General features: G+C 36.3%; 1 protein-coding gene across 2 annotated transcripts in view; it reads right to left on the reverse strand.

Moving 5' to 3' along the window:
- The window catches only part of MYOM2 (myomesin 2), a 76,834-nt gene that overhangs the window by 18,726 nt on the left and 30,268 nt on the right, over positions 1-27,840 (reverse strand). For both annotated transcript variants that reach the window (XM_069851540.1, XM_069851541.1), the window contains 13 exons: positions 26,911-26,964; positions 24,148-24,275; positions 20,786-20,969; positions 17,436-17,610; positions 15,975-16,096; positions 14,376-14,563; positions 11,709-11,835; positions 7,215-7,393; positions 6,931-7,045; positions 6,183-6,339; positions 5,975-6,081; positions 3,827-3,871; positions 3,231-3,367 (listed from right to left, as the gene is read on the reverse strand). In XM_069851540.1, coding sequence (XP_069707641.1) covers positions 3,231-3,367; positions 3,827-3,871; positions 5,975-6,081; positions 6,183-6,339; positions 6,931-7,045; positions 7,215-7,393; positions 11,709-11,835; positions 14,376-14,563; positions 15,975-16,096; positions 17,436-17,610; positions 20,786-20,969; positions 24,148-24,275; positions 26,911-26,964 — 1,718 coding nt within the window. The remainder of the gene's footprint in view (positions 1-3,230; positions 3,368-3,826; positions 3,872-5,974; positions 6,082-6,182; positions 6,340-6,930; positions 7,046-7,214; positions 7,394-11,708; positions 11,836-14,375; positions 14,564-15,974; positions 16,097-17,435; positions 17,611-20,785; positions 20,970-24,147; positions 24,276-26,910; positions 26,965-27,840) is intronic.

The following is a 27,840-nucleotide window of genomic DNA, read 5'->3' on the forward strand; positions in this document are numbered from 1 at the left end:
GCAGTGTCCAGAAATGGATGGAAACATTATGTTTGTAAACACAAATGTGGATCTTCAAATAAATCCAACACAACAAATCCAAAAAGTCATCACTACTAAATATTTCTGAGGTGTATGTGGCAGCTCAATATTTAATTTCTCTGTAAAAATAGTTTATGCAGGAAGAGTTTAATGATTTGCTCATTTAATGCTAGTTATTCTTTTCAAACACTAAAGTGTCAGACTATAAGAAGGGTTATTTGTGCAAAACCAGCAAAGCTCCTGTGAACTAAAAGGATCAACCAAGTCTAGCAAAAAAAAGAATTAAAATTCTGTCAAAACATCTAGTAACCTACTGAAGTACTTGCAGAATACCCAAACCACCAAACATTGACCTGAAATCAAAGTTAAATATACTTTTCACTCTTTGTGTCTTTTTTGTGTTTGCTTTCTATAAAATATTCCAGAAAGATAAATTATTGGCAGACACTGTCAAGGAAACAGAAAATTTCAGGTAAATATTGGACAATACTTGCATAATATGCATTTTGAATTTGCAGGTTCTGTTTTAGATACAACCACCTTTTACTAAGTAATAGTACTTAGTAAACTTAGTACGTTGTTATTCTTTCAATCGGTGAGTAGCAACGATGAGGACGGTGTGTCCCACTAACAGTGATGCCCACCTAAAAAATTCTTAAAGCAAAGCAAAAATATTCCATAGAAGAAACTTGGTGAAAACTTCTGAGTAACCAATGTAGTCAAGGATATCACACATGAACTGTCCCATTCGTGATGGTGCAGAAATGTAAATGTCACCCTCTGGAATGAGTTCTATGCAGCAAATTAATACAGTCCCTGTTACTGTTAAAAAGAGACACAATGTCTTATAAACAAAATGTTTTTATTAACCTTTTTATTTGGCTCCAAAACTAGAAAAATGTACTTAAAGCCAAAGGTACATTAAGTTTAGGAAAGGAGAAGAAAGAAGGAAGCTAAAAAAGCTAGTGAAAATACTACTTATTATCACTTATTAAACTCTTTGAAACCACTTATATGGAGGAACCTTTAAATACTGATCTAGACTTAGTGGGAATGACCCCACAGATATATACGCTTCAGATTTGAGGATCACCTCTTGCCCAACCCCAATATCAGATTCACTGATCTATGGAAAACGAGTCTAGAGGAATAGTGTAGACATAGTCAAGATGTTTAGAGCTCTTAACTGGTACTTTCAAATGTAATAAACAAATAGTCCTTGTTTAACTGTTGATGCAGTAACTGAAGAACTAAGAAAAAGAAGAGGTAATGTAATTAATAAAGCCGTAGGCAAGAGATTGATTAGGATAATTCATTAACTAAATTACTCAGAAGGAAGAGACTGAGGTATAAAAATTATATAAAGTAGCAGGGGAAAATGCTCATATAATTTGGATATACATTTTCCCACATATAGTTCAAAAAAAGGTATAATGTCCAAGAAAAAGGCATTTAAATAATCAGGAAACTAAGTAGAAAAATTACTCATGTAAGAGTTCGTCTATAAGAGTTGAGGAGATAAGCCAGGCAGGTTAAAAATAGAAACTATAAACTTCACCAAACTATCAAAAAGTGCAAATTCAAATTCTCATTCACAGTCTCTTGCCCAGAGAGGTCAAGGACAACACTTGCATTCATTTCATGGCTTCTCAGGGAGAATATTAAATGGAGATTTGCCAGAAGCAGAGAAAGAACAGCGAGTTGTATGTTTTGATCTGATTCTTTATCACTCCTCTTTTCTTATCTCTTGCTTTGGGGTAAAGGAAAAAATAACATTAAAATATTAAAATGGCAGCTGTTTAAATAGGGCCCATTTCATTCCATTCCATTCTCAGATTATTTTGAAATCTTACCACAACTGTTCCCTGTTAGGACCTAGGAGGAAAAATTTATCACTTCAGCCAATGTCAAGAATCAGACTACAATTCACCAGCATAACGGTCTATTGAACATGTTCAGTGACTGTGGCCCAGTCTCCAGGCAGGTTTTAGAGTGTAATTAGGCTTCTAACTACTGCCATTATGCAGCAAGATGAAGTTCAATGATTTTATGGGCACCATAAATACTCGGCTTTTATGTGACTTTCCACAAAAATATCATCAGTCTCCAAACGTAAATGTCACCTGTGGGTTACTAATTAAAGAGGTGAAATAATGCAGCTCCACTTCAAGACTCTTTCTGATGTCAACACTTCCAAAACATATGTGAACTAAAAATAGCTCATTCTGTTCCACTAACATTGCCAAGACAGAATATTGCCAATTCAATACATTCTAGTCACTAATATTCAAGTTTTCAGTGCTATAGTTTATTACTTCTTAAATTAAGAAAAATAAAGAGGTATTTTACTCAGAATCCCTTCTCCTTCCGCTTGTCAATATGTAATTAAAGTAAATGCTCTTTGCTTTTCTACAGTATAAAAATGCTGATAAGCTTCTCTGGCCAAAAGCAGGCTTTGCATCCGCAGGAATAAACTGAACCTTCCAAACAGCTGCCCTGGAGGTGCGTTCCTCACAGGAAAAGGTATTTCCAGTGCTGTACTTGATGCCCAGCAGACAAACTATACTAGAGCCCTACAACAGCTTGACCTTGGTTTCTTCTCAGTCCAATCTGACCACTTTTTATGTCCCTTTCTATGAAAAGTATTCCTAAAGTTATAAAAATGCAGGAAGATGGTGGCCTGCCCTTTCATCTCCACGCGGTCATTCAATATCCATTTAGTGCTTACACCAATTATCTATGCACCTATGACCGTTGTTGCATTGTCCAGTGTCTCCCATATAATATGTAAAACTAGTAGTCACAGAAGGTCTCTGGGAGCAGCATGTCATGCTGGTTTGGAGCCCAAAACTATACTTGAAGCAGCTTTTTGTCTTTAACTATTTTCCTAAAATATTTGTGCGTTACTTTTAAGCAGATGTATTTAATACTGGTCTATGTTTAATTTCTCTTTTTCTTTGGCTCTTGGTTGCCTAGTTATCCTAAATGAATATGGACTTCTGAAGGTTAAACTTTGCTCTCTTCTTTTAGACTCACACTGCAATAAGGATTCAATTTTGTAAAAAAAAGATTCAAGATAAAGATTTACATTCTTGTCAGGTATTATCAGACCTCAATGGGTTTAAGCAACTATAAAAATAGAATAAATCATAATGCATAAAGGTTTATTAAACAAAATCACACCTATATAGTAGTTGATATGTACTCACATCACTGTTTTCAACTTCTTTATCATTAATTACGAATCTGAAGGTAGAATCTGGTGATAAGCTTTCAGCCTGAATCCAGAAACGGACTTCTCCTTTCTCAAGAACCTCATAAGCTAATTCTGATTTCAGAGGTATTGCTGCAGAAAGAAAAAGAATGAAAAGTCAATAATGCATGAATCCTTGTGAGAAAAAGTACTATTGTAGTAAAATACTAGTATCTCCCTATTAGTTATGGAATGCTGGATATAGAATAAATTTGATGCAGGAAAAAGCCTTCTAATGAAGTCTTCAGCTCATTTTTAAATTAATTGCTCAAAGGGAAAAAAGATCTTATAGCTTATAGTTTGCACATAATCTAAGGAACTGGCTAATAACAACTTATAGTCTATTGTCAAAGTTAAACATCAATGGACTTTTAGGCAATGATGATTTTATTCAATGTGTTCTTCTTAATGAATGGATAGATAAAGAGGCATAAAGTTCCATGATAAATGAAGCTGCCATTGTCTCAGGAAGAACCTTTCTGGAAGTCCAGTCATTTGTATGTAAATATAATTCTTCTTGAAGTATTAAATAAATTCATATCTTCAACTTACTTGGATTCCTTATTTCATTGCTTAACGCCATCAAACGTTCTAACTCTGAAATTAAGAAAAATATTCAAATTTTAATTTATTCTGAAAAACACAGAGAAAACAAGCATCAAAGAAGGTACATACCAGCATCAGTTAGATAATCTCCTTAAGTCTTGCATGCAAAATACCCAACCTTCTTCAGAAAATGATGATTGAACAATAATATTCAATAAATTTTAAATTCTGATATATATGTGTTTAGGGAATGTTCCTATTTCATGAATTTTCATGCAAACTTTCTTCTGCAAAAGAATCTAAGCAAGGGATTAAACCTATTTCAAACTCTATGGGATCTAAATCAAAGATGGGAGACAATAACTTCTAAGCAGTGTATGGGATTCCTTCATCTGCTGACTGCCTTTCTGACACTGTACCTCAAGAATCTTGTTTTACTGTGGCACGAAACAAGCCTGAGAGCATGTTAGACTGAAAAAGATACAGACAGTTCTATGTGATGCACTAAATCCTCATGTAGTCTGTGTGAGAGTCTAGAAATCACTTTGTTAGGTTTTCATAGTAAACCTATTTACCATATTCATTACTAATAAAGATTTGAAAGAGGAACATTACTGCCATTTCCAATTTTGCAGATCATAGAATCATAGAATAACCAGGTTGGAAGAGACCCACCGGATCATCGAGTCCAACCATTCCTATCAAATGTAAAGATAATGTAAAGAACAGAGGAAATCAGCAAGGGCATATGACATGGTCAAAGATTTAGCAAAATAACAAGAGAATTTATGAATTCATAACATTTGAGAAAGAAAGTGGTCGGTGAAATAATGGGTTTCAGTGCTAAGACACAAAATCTGACACCTGTGCAGGGATCCAGTATGAATAAAAATGTAATTTTGACTGACAGATATGACCAGGAAAACATGAGATAAGCAGGGGATGGGAAACACATTTAGTGCTCTTCTACAAAAGAAACTTTGAAGGTAGGACTGACAGTGACAAAAACTGTAGAAAGATTTCAGAACAATCCTCGAAAACTAAGCCAATGGGAAGTCCTCATCATCAAATACATATTTGTCTTTTCCTGAAGTATTCGTTGGAAAATTAAAAATATTACAAACTAAGCTTCCCTAGAAGAAGCAGATATTTGTAATGAATAAGAGTCTGTATAAATGGTCCATGTCCTGGAGAACCACATATTTTGTGGCTGCACATGGGCTTCTTCTCAACACCTATTTTGAATGGGAGGTTTGACATAGTTCCTACTGTGATTAAAGTCCTGCTTTTTGGGCTTGCACTTGCTCTCAGCTCCTCTCCTTAAATGGCTAAGAAAGAAGGCAAGCAGAGGTATGCTTAAGGAACCAGGGGTACCAATTATAGCCTGTGGAGTGGGAAAGCACCGAAGTAATTTTTGTGCTAATTAAAAACATCAGATTCCCCCCTTTGCCTTTCACCCCAGCATCTCTCCATGGTAAGCCAAAGTCAGACTGAGGAAAATTCATTCCAACTCCAATGAAACAAAATAGCTACAATGAAATAAAGCAAAATTAATCCAAATTTAAGCCAAATAATAATTTAATAGAATGTATTCAGATTTTGTTAAAGCAACATCATTTTTCTCATATCCTTCTTGCTAACTCTCTGCATCTCAGTTATATGAAACTATAGATCCTCCAGGTCTATATTAGGCTGCCTGGTAAGCAGAGATCTGGTAGGAGCTTTAAAGCTAACAGAGAACCAATCACTACAAGATGGGAAAAGCTTTAAATTCAAAGCACAGCAGAAGTGTCTCACCAGAGAAAGAGATTCACAAAACGGCAAAACTCCCCAACATTTTCAGACATTTAACAGAAAGTGTAACAGATATTTGCAAACAGAATTATAGTCCCATCGTAAAGAGAACATTTCTAATTGGGATAGTCTTTATATTTTTTTAAAGGAAATATCACCTTGAGTTGTCCCAACTGCCATTATTGTGATAATCAGAAAAATATATAAACACACAAAGCCTCTTTTGTACCTTTTTTCATTTTCCCTTAATCCATAGGAAAGAATGTGAGAGTTGTGGGATTCCTTTTTTTTTTTTTTCTTGGACAATTTTTAGTGCAGTTTAGGTGATAAAATTAAGACTTGTTATAGTAAGGACCTTACCTTCATCATCCATAACAAAGCTGGATGAAATCCCATCTGTGTCACTAACTGAGATAGAATAAGTTCCCAAGTCTGATTTATCAGGGTTTTTGAAGTACAGCTTAGATCTAAAATCATCAATAAAGGGTATAATTAGCAGGGTTTCTCATGTTATTGATACTTTTAATAGGACAAACTTCTAATAATTTCATAGACTCGCGTGACTTACTGAGTTCCATCTGTTTCAATCCTAAACTTGTTAGAATCCTCAATCTCTTCATAGGATTTACCCCATGCGAAATGAGATGCATCTGTAGCTTCTTTGCATTCAAAACCCAGGTAAATATTACCCTCATCATCCACACCTGAAAAGATTTCTTTTGTTCCTGCAAAATAGAATTCAACTCAGATGTCAAGGCTACATCTTTTCTTTTGTGCTGCAATTCAGATATTACTAAAACCTGTGCAAATTTTGTCCACCTTCGCTAACAGATACTGATTTTATTTGCAGATTTTGAAGTAGATCTATTTACAGATCTACAACATATGACACAGCATCACATACCAGCAAGATTCTTACTCTACATCAAAAAAAAAAGAGCACTGAGAAATGTTTATTCAGAAACAAATGTATAAAACGAAGCAATATGGGAAGATATAGTTTGAGTAAATTAATTTTATTGTCACTCTTGAAACTTTAATAAACGTTTTGTCATACTTCTTTTCAGTCACAGCAAGTCACCTCTTTGTTTATAAGAATAAAAATAAATGGCTATCAAATATTTCCTGAAATGAGCAAAGCAAAAAGTCTTGACAGTATCTTTGTATCCACATGATTTTTTTCTTTTAGTTTTAGGGCTAAGAGCTTCTTAACTCCTGAAATAGTTACCTGTGCTATAATATCAAATCCAATTGACTAAATTCACTCTTAAGTATTTTGGTATTTTAGAAGCAGAGGAGGTAAAACAGTTCATTACCTGGCCGTGCCTCGACAAGCACTGGTTCAGTTATCTCAGATGACTTGCCTACCCCAGCATCATTCACTGCGCGAACTTTGAAAACATAGGTATGACCCTCATGTAAATCAGTGACCTTGAAAAAGATAAAGAGCAAAGCCAATTTAAAAATCAATCTGAACTCTTTTGTTTACTTACTTGAAGATATTAGCAGAAGTCCAAGTTCAAATACACATCTTTGTTGTATTCAATGAGCTGTTTCTAGCACTCAGTTTTGAATTAGCACTAACTAATGAAAATGTTACCTTAAAATAGCGCTTTGAAGTAGGTTTTTCATTAGCAGTTACCCAGTCCTCTGCACCAACTTCCTTATAGTCCACTAAATACCCAGTAATAGGGCTTTTGCCTTCATACACAGGAGCTTTCCAAAGAAGAACCAGTGATGTGTTTCTGACCTCACAAGTTGTGAGACCATAGGCAGGACCTGAAATATTTCAAATATTGGAAGTTTATTTCAATATAATGAAGTTTTGCAAACTGAGAGAGGCAGAAATGCATCACTTTCATTTTGTTTTGACTTTATTTGCTTTCAAAAATCTCATCCTTTACAATAAATCTGGCATATGAGGAATTTAGGTCCTTTTCCCCTCATAGCTGTATAGAACAATACCTGCTTTATGCAGTGAGTGACATTGGTATTCTGGAGCTTACATTCTTTGCTAGATCTCAGTAACTCCATTTTAAGGGAAAGCGACTGATGTGGAAAATTCATGCAGTTTAAAATTTTCTAACAAGTAATAAATGTTTCTTGCCTCTTATTTAATTCGACAGCCCCAGAGCAAAGTTTTTTCACTGAGCCTGACCCAGGTCTATAATTTTAACATCTGGGTTTTTAATTTCTGTTGGTGTATATGAACCATGATCCTTCAGAGTAATCCAAAATCCACAGGCACTGGTGGACTTTGGATAAGGCTTCTCATTCCGTGATAGAAGAAATTTTCACTGGGAGGTGAATAATGATAGCCAAGAACTTTTCAAGAGGATGCATGTTAGAGCTACTTATGTCAAAAACATCCTGATGCTTTATGAATAAGTGAAAGTTCATACCTTTGCAGTTTTCAGGCTATGTTCTCCCTACTATACTTTCCTTTTCCTTCATCTAACTGTTCCAGTGCCATTCAATTCACTTTGCAGCAGTTGTTTGTTTTTTTTTTTACTACACTCTTGATATTTATTTATCCAGTACACTATAATGGCATAATAATAACAGTTTCCTACCATGGTGAAAACACAGTGATAAAATACTGATATTCAGCCTAATAACATAGCTGGAACCCTGCTTCTTGTGCTTTAAATTTAGAGTAAGGAAACCTGAAAGAACCTGAGACTTAAGATTTTCTCAGAGTGGTCAGTTTGGCCTAATTCAAGGTATTACTTTTGCCTACATCACATCTCACCATTTTAAAAAGAAGAGTAGAAAAACCTTACAAATAAGCCTGATTACCATTATTTTAACCAGTGATGAATGAATATGAAATGTTTAAAGGATGATATTCAGCAAATATACAGAGAAAAAAAAAGAGAGGAAAAGTTTTTCTCTGTAGTGGATAAGCACATTCAGAAAATAAACTTATAAGCACATAACGCAGACCTTATGAAGATAAATGCCAGATTTCTCCTGGAAACACTGCAATTTTCAGGGGGCCTAAGGCCTCCTCTCAGGGCTCTTTAAAAATCCAAGCTTAAATATCTATTTATTCAAGGATAATTAAAATTCCACTGGCAAATGCACCTGGTAGAAATCTAGACATTAGAAGGAAATAAGTAATGAAATATGGTCTATTCCGGGGATTCAGAGACCACAGACATTTCATTTTTTTTTAAGTCATGTAAAATAATTCATTAGCTATCATTGCTAACTCACAGAGGCCCTGAGATGCCTAAGACCAGAGTTCTGCAGAAGGATGAAATAATTATGGGCTGTGGGCAAGGAATTCATCACTCACACTGGAAATCCTGCAAGGGGTTCTGGCCTTCCTACGGAAACCTCCCTTCCATATAAAAAGGTAGAATATATTGTTGACCCTGAGGGTATATTGCAGTCACATTACATGACACTTCAGTATCTTTAGTGAGTCAGAGAGAAGGCTCAGCCTCTTTCTCCTGGTCTTAAATCTCAATCATTTTTTTTTTCTATTAGGGTTAAGCCATCACTTAAAAACTTATTCTAAAAGAAAGCTTGTGAAATATTTTAACCACTTTGATGATTTGCAGGTGATCAGGGCGTTGTCTGTTCGTGGTGGGTTTTTAAGCAGTAACAGCACAACATTGTTCAACTAGTTTCATAATGAGAAGAAGGTAATCAGCCAAGGAGTAGAAAGGTCAGATTGTTCATTAGGAAAATGGAAATTTTACTCTCTTCATTTCCTGAAAGCGCCTTTTATTTTATTTCTATATCTATCATTTAAAATGAAGGATAATCTTCACTCGTTTATACATTAGGCAATTCCATTGATGTTTTGGAAACACCATAGAGAGTACAAACCACAGATCCTTTCTTTAAGAAACATAATTATTCTACTGATGATGCATTTATACTAAATGTAACAATATTATAAGAAAATGTAATTAACACAAAAGGAATTAAGGCCAGGAGATTAAACATTTTGTTATTAACAGCTTTGCTATGTCATTAAATACAGAAAGTAAGATTTATGAACTCAGAGGAATTTCGCTAGAAAACATTGAGAACAACTGTCTGACAAGCACTTTTGCAGAAAGAATCTAGGCATTAAAGTGAAGCAAATTGGGAATTTAGCATAACACTGTAAAAGTTCTTTAAAAAGACAAATAGAATGGCATTTGTAAGCAGGTAAATAATTGCAGGAAATGTGGAGTTACCATTTCTCTGCTCAGCATTGAAAAACTCTGTTTGAAAGAATGTGTCCAGTTTGTGTATTGCCATTCAAGAAAGACATGGACCAACTAGAAAAAGTTCAAAGAATAGCAAAAAATGTTTTATTGGAGATAGGGAATGCATGAGTTTCATGAAGTGGATTTTGTCAATTTAAGGGGAAGTCTAGGGGCCTGATAAAGCCTTTAAACACAAAGAAAGGCTGTTGCAATGAGGAAGAAATAATCTCTTCTTCATTTCCTTGGACAAGACAAGAAACAAACAGGCTTAAATTGCAGGAACAATGATTCAGGAATATTAAAAAAAACTTTAATCATAGTAAAATTTTGAATAGATCCTGTCCAAAGAATCTGGACTTTTTCACAGGTAGAAGTCTTCAAGGATGGGTTAGACAAGCCTCTGTCAATAAGACAGGGATAGCTAACCCTGCACGTGGGCAAGGAGCTGGATTAGGTGACATTTGAGAGTTTTTCCTAGCAAATGATTCCTTGATCTTACAGAATTGTTACTTGTTCCAGGCATGAACTACTTTTACAGGCAGCATAGAAACAAAAACTGAAATTTTCCTTATGCCTTGTGCTAATTAAGCATTTTTCAAATCACTAAAAATTCCCATCATTTTATAAAACCAGATTTAGGTGTTAGATCTCTTTTATTTTTTACTGAGAAAATAACTGTATGAGCATTTAGGCATGAAACAGATTTGTGTAGGTGTTAGACAGCTCTGATGACATTAACAAGTACTAGAATGAATCCTTAATTGCATACCAAAGCTTAATGTTATAAATAGAATTCAGTTTAACGACACAGCAGTATTTTACATCTTTTTGGGGAAAAGAAGGTAGAAATATATTAAAGTGGTAGGTTCTTGTGTTTTTATTATAGGCTGTATGGTGACAGGCTTTGTTTAGGCAAATCAGTACCAGACATCAGAAACAGCTTCAGCAGTAGTGTTACACTGTATGAGCGAGGAAGCTATAAAATAAGCAAAACAGGCCTTCAAAACCCCTTCATAGTTTATTTACAGATCTCAAGCATTGCTGAGGGGAACCAACTCCCTAGACATCTAACTTTTAGATATAAATTTATATGCTCACATGAGGCAGACTAAACTTTAACTTCCTTTTGCTCAGGGTCCTGACTTCACAGTACTTATTTAACAATTTTTACAGAGTTAGCACTGCAACTAACAGTCTTCAATTACACCTACACTGCTAACCTACAGGAACCTAAACACAGGGTTGAGCAGTAGGATGGAGTTGTTCGTGTGCTGTGTGTTTGTTAACACATTTGTTCTAACACCTGGCTAATAATAGTTTCTCAGGTAACGCTTAGAGGAAATATATGAATAAGGGCACATCAGTTGAGACTGAGAGACTTCAGTTGTAAAGCGCAAGCTATACTGTGCTGCTTGCCTCTGTGTCAAGAAACAGGTTCCTGTTGTGCCTTATTTATGGCCAAAAAAACAATTTGGGAGCCTGAAACTTCGGGAATATTCTTAATAGACTGAAATTGTGGGGCAAAGACGCCTCTATGCTGTACAGATGGTGAGTGTGAATTGGAGCTTGCAGGGCTGAGGTTGAAGAGCAGATAGAGATAAAAACAGTCTAAAGGCTGAAGACTTTCTGCTCTGAGCTGATGTGGGTAGTAAATAAAGCAGACACTCAGCAAGCTAAGTTCACTCGCTTCCAAGGACATTCATTGTCATCAATGGAGATGTGTAGGTAGCTTATAACAGATGATCTTTAAAGCAGTGGCAATCTCAACAGGTAACATGACAGAAAGTAATCAAAAGACATCCCACAGAGTCTGGCTGGAACACGACGCTGGCCGTGTTTTAAGGAGCTTGTACTGAATTGGATTAATGAGGAACTAAAAGACTTACCAGGTTCTGGCATAGTCCAGGCTTTACACTTAAAATGCTCACTTGGATCTGAAGGTTGACCTATTCCAACTAGATTTGCAGCAGCAACTTTGAATTCATAGAAGGAATCTTCTATCAAATCCTCTACCTGTTTTGAGAAAACAATTCAAAATGTCAAAAGCCATCATCTATATTCTTTTAATAAACTAAATACCTAAAAATAAGAATTGGTTAATTAATAATTAGGCTGTTGTGTTGGAGTAGCAGAATGATTTAATTTGAACATCACACTCTTAAACCATACACACTGCAGGGATTTACGTTGTACTTATATGTGTCAGTCACATCAACCTAGGAATAACAGTACTCAATATCTTGGCATGGGAAATTATAGAAGGTTAAAGCAAAGGTCCAAAGATCCCACTCATTGAATAATCACTAGCAGATATTTATGAGTAGGTGTTCTGACAAGAAATATATTCTTGTATTGTTTACAAATGGCTCCTCACAAGTCTCTCTTCTTAAGCAAGAATTTGAATGGTGGTTTGGTCTAAAGAGATCATGCAGACTAACCAAGGAAATAACGAAAACAACAGGAAACTCAAGGAAAAGCCAATCCAATTAGTTCTGCAGTGTGCTGAGATAACTCTGGGAAGGATTGTCTTGGTAATTTTTTTCTGGCTTGTGTGCATCTTTTAATATTACCTACCATTACACTGTGAGGAAGTAAGCACTGGAAACAGAATGACCAGAATCTGTGCTATACCTCTGTAAATGACACCAATAAATGAACGCTGACTTATCTAATGAGTCTATCACCACAATACCACTCAGATTTTGAGGTCAAGGTATACAAACTATAAGACATGACCTTCTTTACAACCTGAGTGCCTCATGGCAACAGTCCTCCTCCATCTTTCTGCTTCCATAACATGACAAACCATAAACAAGCCTTCTAAACCTCAGTCATCTGCATAATTTTCCCAAATTCATATTTAATCATGTGTCTCAAGAGAAAGAGACATCTGAGGGTCTGAAGGTAGTAGTGGAAATACTGGACAAGTTTAGATGTTGATAAATAAATAAACTATAGCTATATTCTCTGGGAAAATGTGAGAAAAAAAATATTTGGGTGTGATATTTTTTAATGGTAACATATATATGACAGGATGGTAATCTGATGGGGTAACATCAAATACAAAACCAACATAAACTAGGAAAATTCAGGCATTAATACAATTTAGACAGAATTTTCTGAAGATAGATAGATAGATAGATAGCGTGATTCATAAAAGAGAATAAGAGCTCAGTCTGTAAAAATGGGTTTGAAATCCCATCTTATTAAGGGAAAGAATATTTGTGGGGTTCCCATAGAACTATTTAATCAGAGAGGGTTAAACCTTTAGTGATTTCCTGGTGCCCTACTGTATATCTCAAGGCCTTCTCTGCTTGCAGTGTGTCATAAAATATTCTGCGTTACTAAAATCTGTCTTGCTTTTATTTCCCATCAGTATTTCAGATCCCAGTCATTCAAACTAATGTATGAAGATCACCTTCAGGCACGAATACAGTTACTGGCAAGACTGAGACTTAAATATACAATTAATTAAACTCTGAATGGTTTCCCTTAATTTACATCATTCCTTTGTTTACAAATACATTAAAAATGAAAATATCTGGAAATCATTGCTTCGTATTGCCCTTTCATGCTTATCCAACCCTGCCTTTTTTATTTCTCAGCATCCATGCTCCATCTGCTATCAGAGATGCCAGTTATAAACTCACTTAAAAACATAGATACACCTGAGTCTTGCCAGCTGCCTTCTGTTCATGAGTCATTATTCTTGAGCTCATCTACGTCATTAATTTCTACTTTGGTGTCAAGAACTACTTTAGCCCTGAGGTTTATAGGAAAGGATCTCACTTGCAGAAATAATTTTAAGAATTATTTGGGAATAAAATCTGATTGCTTAACTTAATTTAAAAAGTGTCAGATTGATTAATTACTTGCTGTATGCTATCTTCCTAACCTTTCCACATGGAACTTCACACCAAAATTTTCCTCTCAGAAATATTGAATACATTTTAAATGCAACGAGAAGTAATTTATTCCAAGACTAAAATCGTCGCTTTGGTTTTCTAGAAAGGGGGCAATGAGGCGGAATGCTAGGTTTATGAATATATTCACTTTTCCAGCTGAAGGCAGATATTGAGAGTACAAACATGGGCAGTTACATTTGTTCTCAGCCCATCTCCATTCCATTTACAATCCTACAGTTCTACAGACAACACGGTCATCTGTCCTGCTAAATGTTTCCGTCTTTTCTCTGCATGTTATTACAGCGGTGATACATACAGTGCTGATTAACAAGTGTAATTTATGAAGCATTTTATAGCTCATCTTGTTCTTTGTGAAAAAAGTGCTTCACAACTTTTTACTCAAAAGTTCCCTCATCTGAATGGCCTTATTTGTCTTAGAATTTCATAGCAGCAGATGGCACTGATTTTCTACCCTAATTTTTAGGCTTGTTGCCTAAATAAAAATATACAAATCAAAATATACACTGGAAGGGCCTGGTTTTGCTATAGGTAAGTATTTAAAGAGGTTTTCTGCGAGAAAGAACTCTGAGAAAAGCAAAGAAAGAGCACAAATCAACTCCAGAAAGACAAGGATTGAAAAGTACCAACCGTATAAATTGTCTGGGTAATAGGGGAAGAATTGACTTCATGCCAGTTTCGATGGTTAGCTTCCCGTTTATCCATATAATAGCCAAGGATTGGTGAACCTCCACTGTACCTTGGTGCTTTCCAGCCAAGGGTCATCGAGTGACCGTCACAGTTCAGAAGTGTGATACCATGAGGATATGATGGACAAGCTACAAGGAAACAAGCATCCTGAGAGTTAGGACAGAGTCTAAAAAACTGTGGTGCAGAAGTTGTACAGTGGGTTTTGTATTGCTTTGGTTTTCTGCAGCTTACGGCTGCCAGTTGCATGTCTGTAACTAAGCAGTTGTAAAGCTGCTAATCAACATTAATTTTATCACCAAATATAATCATGGAAGCTTTGGAAACACCTGTTTAATATGGTTCCCTCTCAAGAGTCAGCAAGAAGGAAGATGACCTTTGCTATGGAAATGATCACGCCTGCAAAAATGCAGAACCACAGAATCAAAATAGTCCTATTAAATTCCTGTTAAGGCTACTGTAATGGATGAACTCCATACACATCCCATAAACGTGTGTCAGATCTGTGTGCTCCGTGTTTGGTGACATACCCCATGCAACCCTCATCTTCAAAACACACAGTAACTAAACAAAATGTGCAAGTGCATATGAGACAAATAGGTGATAGACGAGAAATTGTTTGTGCACCACCTACCCATATGAGATATACTTTGCCCTAAAAAAAAAAAACAAAGTAAGTTTGTCAGTAACATCTCATCCAAATTTGTTTTCTAATGCCCATGCGAAATCATAAATCTTCTAGAGAATTATGTCTGACAAGTATGAATGTTGGTCTTCTCCAAGAAGTGGTGGCCATTCAGGTGGAGGAAAGGTGTTCTATCTTAAACTTTTCAGCTTGAAACTGAAACTGAGCAGAAATGAAAATTGAACCATAATCGCTGAGTTCTGTGTACTTATTGTTATAAATAATTATCCAGCCCTCCACTCAGTATGTATCATTCCTACTGAAGGTTGCACAATGGACTGTTCTTACACTGAAATGTTTCTTGCAGGGTACCAGAGGAGGAAGATTATTCTCCAGCCTGAAGCAGTCAAAGGGAATTCTCTGTTTGGTCCACACAAATGAAGTTTCCTAAAATTCTTCTAAGCTGAGTGGATTCCATGCTAAACCGATCTGCAGCACTCCAAATTGCCCAGAAGCTGCTTGTCAAATTTAATCAAGATATATTGTTTCGTTGTTAAAACTGAGGAGCAGAAAGCAGCCTGGCCATTACAGAGAATCTGACCCAATAGTTCAATCAGATATTATGAACAACTTTTATTGTAATAATATCTTTTCTCTGTAGAACTGTCACGTGCCAGAACATGAACTTCACCACAGGGATGTGTTCGATAGCTGGAAAATGAACGGTTATAGCAAATCATAGAACCATAGAATCATAGAATCACCAGGTTAGAAAAGACCTCTTGGATCATCGAGTCCAACCATTCCTATCTTCCACTAAACATGTCCCTGAGCAAATGAGACCAAAGGAGTTGATTGCTGAAAATATGTAACTCCTTCAAGAAACAAGAAGCTGAGTTGCACAGAATCATACTTACTAAGGGCTGCCTGTACTGTTATAGCCTCCGACTCCTGTGAGTTTTCACTGAATCCTACAGCATTCACAGCTTTCACACGGAACACGTACTGCTCTCCAGTTTCCAAACCATGAACGACAAACCTGGGTTACATAAAAATAGTCTCACATATTACAATGTAATTTACAGGAACCATTCTGTGCTGTAATATCATGGCAACAACAAGAAAGCTCAGATTCATTAGTACTTCACAAAGGAAAATATTTCCAAGAGGTTAAAAATAATGCAACAACGTGTTGTAGTACAATATGGGTGGATGGGACACTGGAACAGAAATTACAGTATTCATTAAACTGCCAGTGCTAGTGTACCAGGTAAAATCAGATAAACTATAACATATTCACTCTAAACTGTCTTGCTAAATTCTAATCTATCTGGGGACTGGACTATATTTTTCACTGTCTTTTCATAGTTACTATCAAAAATAACTTTCAGGTTTGATCTGAAGTTCTAGGCAATTATGTAGCAGACAGTATAGTCAGAACCATACTGTTGTAGGATATATTCGCATATGAACAAATGTAATGTTTTTCTTATTTTTGTGCTGTCCCAATCACCTTGACCAAAAACTAGCCTCTACTTCTTCTTTGATCAAATTCCTTGACTACTTGATCAAAGGATTCAGCAGAATAGAATTACTCAAAATTAATTAATAGCTGACAAAATACACTAAACAACGTGATGATCTTGTTATATACCCATAACAAAATATAAATGACACATCTAAACTTTGCATTTTGTGAGTGATTCCAATAAGAGTAAGCACGATTGTCACAAAAGAAATTACTTGAAGAATCACAGAATGAAGTGAGATATTTTCAGGAGGGAGTTAGAACGCATCAGAAATTGATAGGACTAGAGTTATGACAAAGGAACTAGAAACAGGGGCTACCATCCTTTACCCAGAGATGTAGCAGATCTGGGAGCCCTGATGTTTCTGGGGTGGGACACTTGGATCTCCTGCACTTTCCCTACCACGTTTGTAGCAGACGTGGCCTGCCCTTTTGCATTGATGTCCATGGGAAATGCCCTGGAAAGCTCATTAGTTTCCTCTCTTTCTCATACTTCTTCTCATGTGCATGAGGTCTGTTTACCCAATAACATAATTCAGTCTTTAAGAAACACATTTATTATATGCTTACTCATGCCCAAGAAATACAGAACCACGTCTCTAGAATCTGCTTTTATAACTCAAAATAATGGAACAGACAAAGGATGCTTCTCTTCAGAGAAAAATAAAAGGGCAAGAGCAGAAAGACTGCCCTGTAATCTAAATATCTTCGCTCTGACAATCTGCAGACTGTACACCTTCACATTCATTCAGCATCCACTTTCCACAATAACACCATTGCTTAGCATCTGAATTGGCTTTAAAGTACCTTTACAGTTTTCAGAACTCTCCAAAAGAAGCATCATCAATACCTGTTATATTTAATGGGTTTATGGTTACTAGGTTCCCAGTGATTTGATCCCACCACAGAATAGTCAATGTAGTAGCCATATAAGTCCTCTTCATGTTTTGGTTTATCCCATTGAACTACAACAGATGTTTTTGTATTTCTTGTGGCCACTACTCGACCAGGTGCAGATGGGACAACTAAAGAAAAAGAGATAAAACATTTACTATTATGAAATGCATAAAAATGCAACTACCTTGAGGTAGATACAACACTGTACGATTTAATTGTATCTAATCACTACGGCTATGACTTTTCTAATCATGTCAATATTGCTATCCAATGCATATTTTAGCATTTTTGTTTCATTTTTCTGCAAAATTATACGAATGTGTGTATATATGCATTTACTTTTGCATTTGTTTACTTAAACAATGCATTGTCCTACCTGTCTGGTTTCATGTACGTTTTCTGAGTGAGTTATAGGAGAAAATATTTTCAAATATCAGTGTGTGTAGAGCCATGCAGATAAGAAAATGTGATTTCTCAAAAGTTCACTCTCATAAAAGAGGCTACTACTTCATCAATAAGAAGTGTACATAAACTATAACGGTTTAACAGTCAAGAAATGTTACCTTCCAGTCAACTAATGGCAACCCCAATTCAGAAGAGGTCAGCTTTTCAGGACAGCTTTAAGCATACATTTTGATGCTAAATGTTTAGCTAAACCTAACTAGACAGATTTCATGGAAGCATAAAAATCGTGATTGGAAAGGATCTCTGAGGATCATCTAGTCCAACCTGTCACCAATACTAAGCTGGATTGTCAGTCACAGGTTTGTCTGAATCTTGAAAACTTCTGACAATAGAAATTTCAAGCGTCCATGCACAACATCCTCCAGCTTTGCCCTGTTTCCCCCTTTTCACTAAGAGATTAAGGTGCAATTTGAATCTTCTGAGTTTGTGGTTGCTTCTTTTTCTTTTGTCATCTGTCATTGCTGAGAAAAGTTTTGCACCGCCGACTTTGTAAGTGACCAGAGTCCACCTCTCTCCATAGGTCACAACCTGTAGGCTCTTGGTCATCTTGGTTACCATCCAGTGGACCTCTCTACTTTCTCTTCATCCACCCCTCTAAACTAAGGGAGCCAGAACTGGATCCTAGTACTCTGGAATCAACCCTGGCAACATCCAGCAGGAGAGGATAAAGCTTCCTTCAGCCTGTTGACTACAGCTCTTCAAATATAGCATAGTACAGTTCACTTCACATGCAGCAAAAAATCATCGTTAGTTGATATTGATCTAAATACCCAGCATGTGCATAAATAGAACCAGAAACATTAAGACCTTAGTAAGGGCAAAACATACAATCTCTACACTATGAAATATCGATCCAAGTTTTTGTAATGTAAGAAACAGAGGCAATGTCTCAGTTTTTCATGACAGTGTGAGAGGCATCCAAACTTGACTACTGAGCACTTTCATTTCCTCAAATCTATATGTTTTGGGTACCTACAGGCAGCATGACACAAAAGAAAGGCACCATTTTTTTTCATTTAGTCTTTTAATCTCAAGATTAAAAAGAATACTTGCACAGTATTGTGCTTTATGCAGTAAGTCAGTAAGATCAAACAGGTTCAGTTTGAGATAAAGGTACCTATGTTTAAGAGTTTATGTGTGTCTACAAACACACATAATTATGCTGCTAAAATAGTTGAGATCAAGGGCTTAAATGAGTTGCTCTAACAAATTAATTTAGTGCCATTTTAGAGCATCTGAATCTTCATGGAGCTGGCAGATATGACTCAGGAGACACTGAAAACATACAATCATCAGAAATGGCAAACTGAAAGCATTTCAAAAGATACTAATTAGGTTAATTAAGACCTAAGTCAACTGAGCTTCTGATCAGTGGTTGGTAGAGTCCTGAAAATTACTCATCTCACTGCAAGGTAGACACTCCATGGCTGGGTACCATGGAACAACTTGTGGCAACATCAGCCAACTTATCCTCCAGGCTCCACAGTAAGAATAGAGGACATCTGGAGCACCTGTAGATGCCTACATGGAAACACCTAACTTTAGATGTTAATCTCAAACTGAAAACTCTTTTACCACTCAATCCAACTGCATAGCATTAAGTGCCATTTTGGAAGGCTTAGGATACCCTATCAGTCCTCTAGTTTCTCCCAAGAGTGAAAGCTACCCAGAATTCCTGTGCAATGTTGTCTTAGCTACCATCAGAAATTCAACTGAAAGGAACCATGTGTTTCTGAAGTATTTTCGCTCTGGTGGTAAACCCCACCTCTGAAAATACTCCTGTCATTTCCCTTTAAAACAGCATCTTCTGCTTTTTGCTTTCAGCTATAGCTATGATTTATTCAGAACATCTTGCATTAACCCCTGAAGGATAGCCTATTTTCTGTACTAAGTGGAATAAATACAATATTTTTCTTCACTACCTTGGGGAATGTTGAATGATTTAAATAATTTATATGCATTAATGAGACGTCAATTCAGGAACACATAAAAGCCAAAGATGTTTTTATTTCATCCTGTATAGCTACAGACCAAGCTAAAGGTGATGGATTATATTTTTTAAAAAATTATGGTAAACATTAAGCAGGCTATATCCATCAACATTTAGTGACCTATGGCATATCAGATACTGTAAATATTTCTTGCAAGTGTAGTAGTAAGATACATGCTCTTAAAGTATGTCAATACATACAGCTGTCAATATATGGGGCTGTTATTTGTGGCTTCTGTAGAACTGCAAGAGCTAACCAAATATTTGAGCAACAAGATAAATAACCACTCTCTAAATTTTCTCTCATTTTTTTCAGTGTGATCTCTAGATAAAAAATTCATTTTCATTTGGAAAGCTACCACTGAATATATAGATGTATCTTCTCTGTCCCTGAAATCTGCTCATCTGCATGCTGTAGAAATGCTGCACCAGCAGTAATTTGCAGCTTAGAATACTAAGAAGGAAATGAAAGGCTAACTTATCTGGTTGAAATTGTAGTAGTGTATGATCACTTGAGTTAGACTATATATACTCTTGTTAGCAATGAACCTATGCAATCATATTTTTTACGAGACACATTAATAGGACCCTCTGAAAAACGAGTAACTAAAATTAATCTGATTTTTTAACAATTATTGGTCTCAGCAAAGAGATCATTAGGAAAGTTTTGGAATATTTGTAAAATTTAGCATCTTGGTCTTTTTTTAAACCCTTCACAGTACTGTACACAAATCAATTCAATTACTATTATTTTATTATAGTGACCTAATTTTAATGGGAGTTGTCTATTTCCATCTTATAAAATACGAATCACATTTAATAGTAATGCCTTATAATTAATTCCTTACCAATGGTATCTTGTGGTTGAATAGGTTCTGTGATTTCAGATGGATCACTGATGCCATGCTTGTTTGCTGACAAGACTCGGAAAACATATGATTTTCCTTCTGCAAGGTCAAACACTGCATAGCGAGGAGATTTTACTGCAACCTGTGCATTGACTCTTTGCCAGCTTCCACTGCCAACCACAGACTACAGAAAAGGGGAAGAAAAAAAAAAGCTGTGAATCTCTTCTGTGAACCGTCAAAAAATGAACGTATGGCTGTGTTGCATCCTGTCATGAATTTATTTAAGAGCTAAAGGAGAAGGATCACTCTCAAATGCCTTGCTTTAACGTATGTAAATTGTCATGGCTCATGCATTCGATTACTCTACAAAGAGGTCTGAACACCCCACTGTCTCCCTGCTTGTCTAGACTTGAATATTTGTACGCTTGTACATACAGTTAGCCTTCAGGTAGGGCCATGAGTGTTGATGGTGATTGGTCCCAAAAGAATTCCTCTCATGCCCTGCAAAACTCACTTGAACACCCAAAAGTTCAGTATGCAGCAAGCAAATCCTAATCCAGATCCTGCAGAAAGGTAAGGAGGGAGGTGTTTCCTCACTCTTTGCTATATCTTTATATATTCCGTTGAATAAGGCCATGTCCTAAAAGCATTAATCAAATTAAATAATTACTTTTAAATATTCTCAGTGCAGCAGCTGAGCTAATCATCATCACAAGTGCACATGGAAGAGAGCCATTATATCAGCACTTTGAGAGAAGTCTGCCATCCTTTAGGTTAGAGTCATAGAATCATAGAATCATAGAATCATAGAATCATAGAATCATAGTATCATAGAATCATAGAATAGTTAGGGTTGGAAGGGACCTTAAAGCTCATCCAGTTCCAACCCCCCTGCCATGGGCAGGGACACCTCCCACTAGATGAGGCTGCCCAAGGTCCCATCCAACCTGGCCTTGAACACCTCCCCAGATAAACCGTTAACGCAAACAAAAAATTAGTCATGAGGCCTTTCAGCAATTTTGGTAAAATCCAAGTGCTCAGTAATTAACTTAAACAACATTTCCATTAAATACAGAAAGGTGCATGCAAAGTATATGTTATAAAATTTTGGAAATGAGAGTCTGTGAACAAAATCCAATAAACTGTTAACTTCTTAGGGGAACAGTATTTCATGAATGCCTGGAAACAACACTACATATGATGTGGCCAAGTATAGATAAGTAATAAAAAGTTAAAGAAGTGAAGCCTGCATATCAAAAGCTTTTTCATAGATAGTGAACCCACCTAGTGTTCCTAGAAAAGAAGAAACATAACGTCCATTTTCTTCAGGATAAAAAGATGGAAATATTAAATAAACACTACTTTGACGTATATTTTACTTCCTGGCAAGAAAAATATTAATCGTTGCATTTCATTTTCACAGAGGAAAGAATCAACATCACATTATATTTTGTAGATTGATTTGATTTATCTGTTTTTATCTCTTTCATTTCTATGCAGCATGGAGAACTTGCTTCAATTTTATATTTGATTAATTTCTGTTTTTCAGGGCTGAGACTTCTGTATTTCAAATAAATTAATTAGAAATTTTGCTCTTCTGAACTGACACAATGGAGGAAAGCAAAAAAAACAGACATTTATCTATGATTTTAGATTCAGGTACTAATTAGTATAATGAACTATTTTCTCTATAAATAGGCTCTTAATACTCATTCTCACTTTCCCTCAGTAAGTTTGGCATTTAATTAAGACTTGTTTAGTCATCATTTTCATTGCTCTAGACTGTTTCTGAGGCTATATATAGCTATTTCTGTAAAATTTGCAGACACATATGTTTTCTAATTCAGAATTAGAATGAAATTCAACTAACCAAGTGTAGGTGTCCACCCAATAGAAATCTACATCTTAGCTTTTTACATGGTCTATTTCTACATATCTAGAAACAGCTAGATATTTTCATGCCAAGGGTTCTTTCAAAATTCTTAAGTCAGTATGCTTGATATATATCAATAAGACTAGATATATAAAACTGGGAATAATTAAAAGAAGATGTGATATGAGTTTTATTGCCTAAAAAGAAAGCTAGATACTTATTTCCATGAAAATTTTCAATATTTTTCTTGAACGTGAAAGGTAGAGTGGGAGAAATCATGGATATGCTTGCTGGGAAACTTAGTTAGCAACTGGACTTAACTTTATACCTCTTGTTTCAACATCCAGTGGGTAATAGATGACAAAGGATGTAGAGATTGGCTGTAAAGGGGTTTTGAAGTGGAGATTTTGATGTGAATGAGAAAGAAAAAAACAAGATGGGGGGCTGCAAAAAGAGAAGCAATGCAAACAGAATGATTGGCTGGAAAGTCAACTTTAGAGGAATGTGCTGAACAGGTGTGAGAAGGGAAAAAAAAGTGCATGATAGGGGTCGAAGAAGAGGCTGTCGATATTCAAGACTCAAATTGAATGTCTGGCAGTTTTATGGATAGTTCTAGTGTTTGTGGATCGTTAAGAGGGGGCATGTGCTAGAGGCATAATTCATATAAACTAAGTATAGCTTGGCATATAAGTGTTTTAGAGGTCAGGTATGAGACCAAATTTACCTACAGAAGTAACAGGGGAACTTTGTAACAAGGAGGAAAGATTACGACCTCTGGCTGTGATCCAATGTACCTAATACAGACACCTGGATAGGGGCAGGTGCGTACACGCTTTAGTAGCCTACATGGGAGAAGAACAAACCTCCCTTACTGTGATCACTGAAGACCTCTGTCAGGTTAAAGGGAAGAGGAAGGCAGCCACAAAGACTACCAGCAAGCAGTGAACCTGAGACAGGTTCTACTACCAGCAAGCAGTGAACCTGAGACATCTGCCTCTCTGTTGACCTTACAGAGAATAAATCAGAAATATCAGGGTAGAGCAGAGGGTGCCATAAGCCTGTAAAAAGGAAAGTGAGGATCAAATTGTGAGTCAGTGTTTGTTCTTTGCACTACCACAGGACTACCAGAAGCTTCTCTTTAGCACAGTCAGACTGTGAACTTCCAGTCTCGTCTATTGGACTGTGAAATCTTAAATGTTTCTTTTCCATTAAACACTACCTTACATATGCAATTTATTCTCATTTTAGACAGCAGTAAGCAAATAGCGCAGGGGCATCCTTTTCCCCAGACCTCAAATTTCAATGCTTATTAAATCATATAATAAGATGTTTGATTGTCCATGCTTCTCTAGCACCCCATTACCAAACCCTGCAGGACCTCAGAAAGTGTTAGTTTTATTATTCATTCTGCAGTTCTAAAAATGAGTTGGCTGTAATTGCACGAAGCAATGAAAGCCTTACAGCCAAATACCACTGTACAGTACAGTACCTTCTCAATGAAATATGTCAGTGGCTCCCTGCCACGGGGAACAGGTGGATCCCAGCTGATTACAACATATGTTTTGCTGATTTCTGAAGCATGTACATTGGTGGGAGGGTATGGAATCTGAACATCGCCTGGAAGAGTAATAAGCATAGCAAGTGTCAAACAGCAGATTAATCCCTGGGTCAGCACTCATGCTACAGCTCATCTTTCTGAATTCCCACCCTGCAGTGAAATGCTCAGCTATTAGGGTGTACAATAACTTCTATGCAGTTCACTTGCTCGCTTCAATTAAATTTTGAGAAATAATCAGTATTAAAACGTAGTTATTTACTTTTTCAGTAAAAGTTAGATATGCCCCTGAAAACCTCTACATCTGTCACACTTCTTTTTATTTGATCATCTTTGAATTACTTCTAACCACTGGGCAGAATGCTTTGGGAAATACCTACTTGCTATATGCAAAAAAAGAGGGGTTTTGGTTTTTTTTTTATTAAAGACAGAGAACTAAAGAGTTGTTATGAGAAATTAGACTAGAACATGATATCTGGAAGGGAAGCACAGTAAGGAGAAAAGCAGCTTAAAACAAAGTGGAAAGCAGAAAAGGGAGCAGAACCTATTAGCAAGGTATCCTGTAACGTGATGGTACTACCAGTTATGTGGTCTAAAGCATTGCTAAAAACTGTGGATCAGAAACATCAAAATGCGTCACCAGCTCCCTGGTGACTTCATGAGTTGAAGGAGCCTCATCAAAGCCCTCTCCTGATTCACCCTGCAGGGTTACCAGGAATGAGAGGCAGGACCTGCATACCCTGGGCCAGGCTGGAGGAATTGGGCATGGTCCTTTGCGGTCACAGTCACCCACCGCAGTATGAGGAGTTGGTTTCACTATCTAATTAATTAGAACAGAGCAAACCAGCGTCAGATAGGAGAGGCTCAGACCTATGACAGACCGCTTCAAGCACAGCTATACAGCCCAGAGGAAGCTTCCTCTTGGTAATTGGTCAGAAACAGCAACCTAGTAGATACCTACATATATTTAATTATTATGCCTTGAAATAGGGAAAGCAAAAAGATTTGTTCTTTTAAAGTTCATTTTGCAAATTCTCAGGCTAGCAAGAAGCATATAGCCTCATATATAGCATATAGTTGAGGATTTGACATTAGAAAGAGAAAAATGTTTCAATAATAATCTCTAAATCACGGAAGTGATGTTTTAATGGTTTATAAACATCTGTAGAACCAACCAGGCTCAAAATGTACACTAAAGTTATTTCACCACATACGTTTCCCATTCAAAATCAGACTTTTCTTAAAGCAAACTGACACATCCAAAGAAAATTATTTTCTCTCAAAGCTTTCTATACTTGATTTCCTAAAAAAACCCCACTTTTCCTTTAAGAAAGTCACTGAAATCAGATGAGCTTGAGAAAATTGCCAATGCACAGTCAGAAAATTACAATAATCCTTCACAGCATAATGCACAGAGTCAAAAGGTTTCCAACTGGTTTCACATAACTAAATCTCAGTATTTTTTCTTACACCCTTAAAAAACCCAAAGCCAACATAATTCATAATGATATAACATGATGACATAGTCTGCTCTTTCAGAATGGAAGGTCATCCAGCACTGAAAGGGAAATCCATTTGTGATTGATGAAATTGCTTTTTCAGAAACAGTCTCCAATCTTGCAGATGAAAGTAATCTATGTAAACAATGGTGCCCATATATTTGTCCTCCTTTATTACATGCGCACATTCATCTAACAGAAATACAAATACGATGATTCATGCTCATGCCAGAGAGACCATTTAACGCCTCTGAATGTTCTCAGACAAACCTGAGAGCAGAAGTACATTCTGTGAAGCCAAACAAGTAAGACAGGTGTATTCTGATCCTATAGTGTGATTCCAGTCCTATAATACCCACATCAATTCATTTAGGATACCTTTGTAAAAACAAAGAAGCTTCATCTGTCTTGCCCATGCACTGGGGAAACCATTTAATGTCTGATTCTCTTACAAACTACACCTGTTCTCAGGTGGTTTCTCCTTCACTTTGTTATTATTGGAGTTACAGCTTTACAACCTCTGTGGAAGAAAGTAGGCAGACTTTTTTTACTATTGAGCCATTATAGTTAACATTTTTGACAGTTTAAGTGAAAAGAAGATGATTATGAAAGCCTAAAAAAAAATCACCAAATACAGAAACAACCAAAGAGAGATTAAATTCAGGATTTATCTCAACAGTTAGTAGTGATCTTCCAAGCCCTCCTGAAAAAAAACAATATTTAGTGTATAACTTTAACCTTAAGAACAAGTTCCTTGTTTGGATACCTTTATTAATTAAAGAATTGAGATGGATTTTATGTGTTTTTATGAGAATAGCTTGCTCAGATCATCGAATTCAGTCTGAGGAAGCTACATTTAGCTCCCAGAAGATCAGGAAGAAGGGAACTATGGGCAGTAAAATGCAACATTCAGCTGTTTGAACTCAGTTTAGCACTAGCCCGAACACAAAGTTGAGGACATGTTGTCAGCATATAATGAAAGTAGTGTAGACAAGAGTGTGACATTCTCTGTGGTTTTAGACTTCACCTTTCACTTGTGTTCTCTCAGCCTTGTAAAACAAAATATCAGGGGCTTTTTTATTATTATTATGAAGAGTTTATGCACTGGGTTGGTTACTTTTCAAGCTATGTTTCTAATTATAATGCTAAATTCCTGGAATATAAACCGATGGATTGAAATCATAGAAATGGTACATACCTTCAAGGTCATCCTTACTGATCACAATCTTTCGCCCTTCATCCACATGAATAGCTGTTAATCAAAATACTCAATTAGTTTCTTGAACCAGTTTAATGTGTTTACAAATTTTGAGAATTATTGTTTGCCTGTTCAAAAAGACTCTATACCTGTCTTTCCACAACCTTGTTATTAAATCTTTCCCCATCTGGAGTCAACTTAAAGTCATACACTGGTTCATTTACTTTCCTAGGAAAACAGATCATGATAAGATAGTACTATCTAAAGATGTTCTAAAAAGCAAGAATCATAGTCACAGTAATGGAATCAATTCTGTGACAGATTGGTAAACAATTGTATCATTAATTGGAGTTTTGTTATAGGAATTAGTCATAAAGCTAACAGAAACACAGCACGTTCAACTCAGAATTTGCAAGCAACACCGGGGCTGTGCTCTGCAGTCTTCATAATGAGTTTAATTCCCCTCTGAGTAAAAGGAGCACACAAAACAGAAGGTGTGCAAGTATATGATATACAGAATCAGCACAAGGGTTTAGGACAAGGCTAAGTCAATAGAATTACTCCCCAGAGGAAGTCAGCTTACTCTATTCATAGAGAAGATCTTATAAGGCTTTGCAGCTTGCAGTGGCCTTGAGCACAAGACCAACTTTCAGAAAGAGTTCATCAGATTGACTTTTTCCACCTGCCACAATACCAACTGGTTGGAGTCCCTCCAACCAGCATGTGCTGGTACTGCTACTTCAGTGAGGAAAAAGATATGGATAAATACATCGATCGGTCTGTGGGCCAATGAATTGATATGACAATGTTATTTTTTTTTCTTTAACTAAACTAGACGTGTTCAATAGCTTTTCCAGAATTTACTACCAGCAAATGCAGAACTTTATAGGAGCTGAGGGCACATCTCCCAGTGCAAATGATACAAGCTGC

Source organism: Phaenicophaeus curvirostris, chromosome 2 (genome assembly GCF_032191515.1).
Source record: "Phaenicophaeus curvirostris isolate KB17595 chromosome 2, BPBGC_Pcur_1.0, whole genome shotgun sequence".
NCBI lineage: Eukaryota > Metazoa > Chordata > Aves > Cuculiformes > Cuculidae > Phaenicophaeus > Phaenicophaeus curvirostris.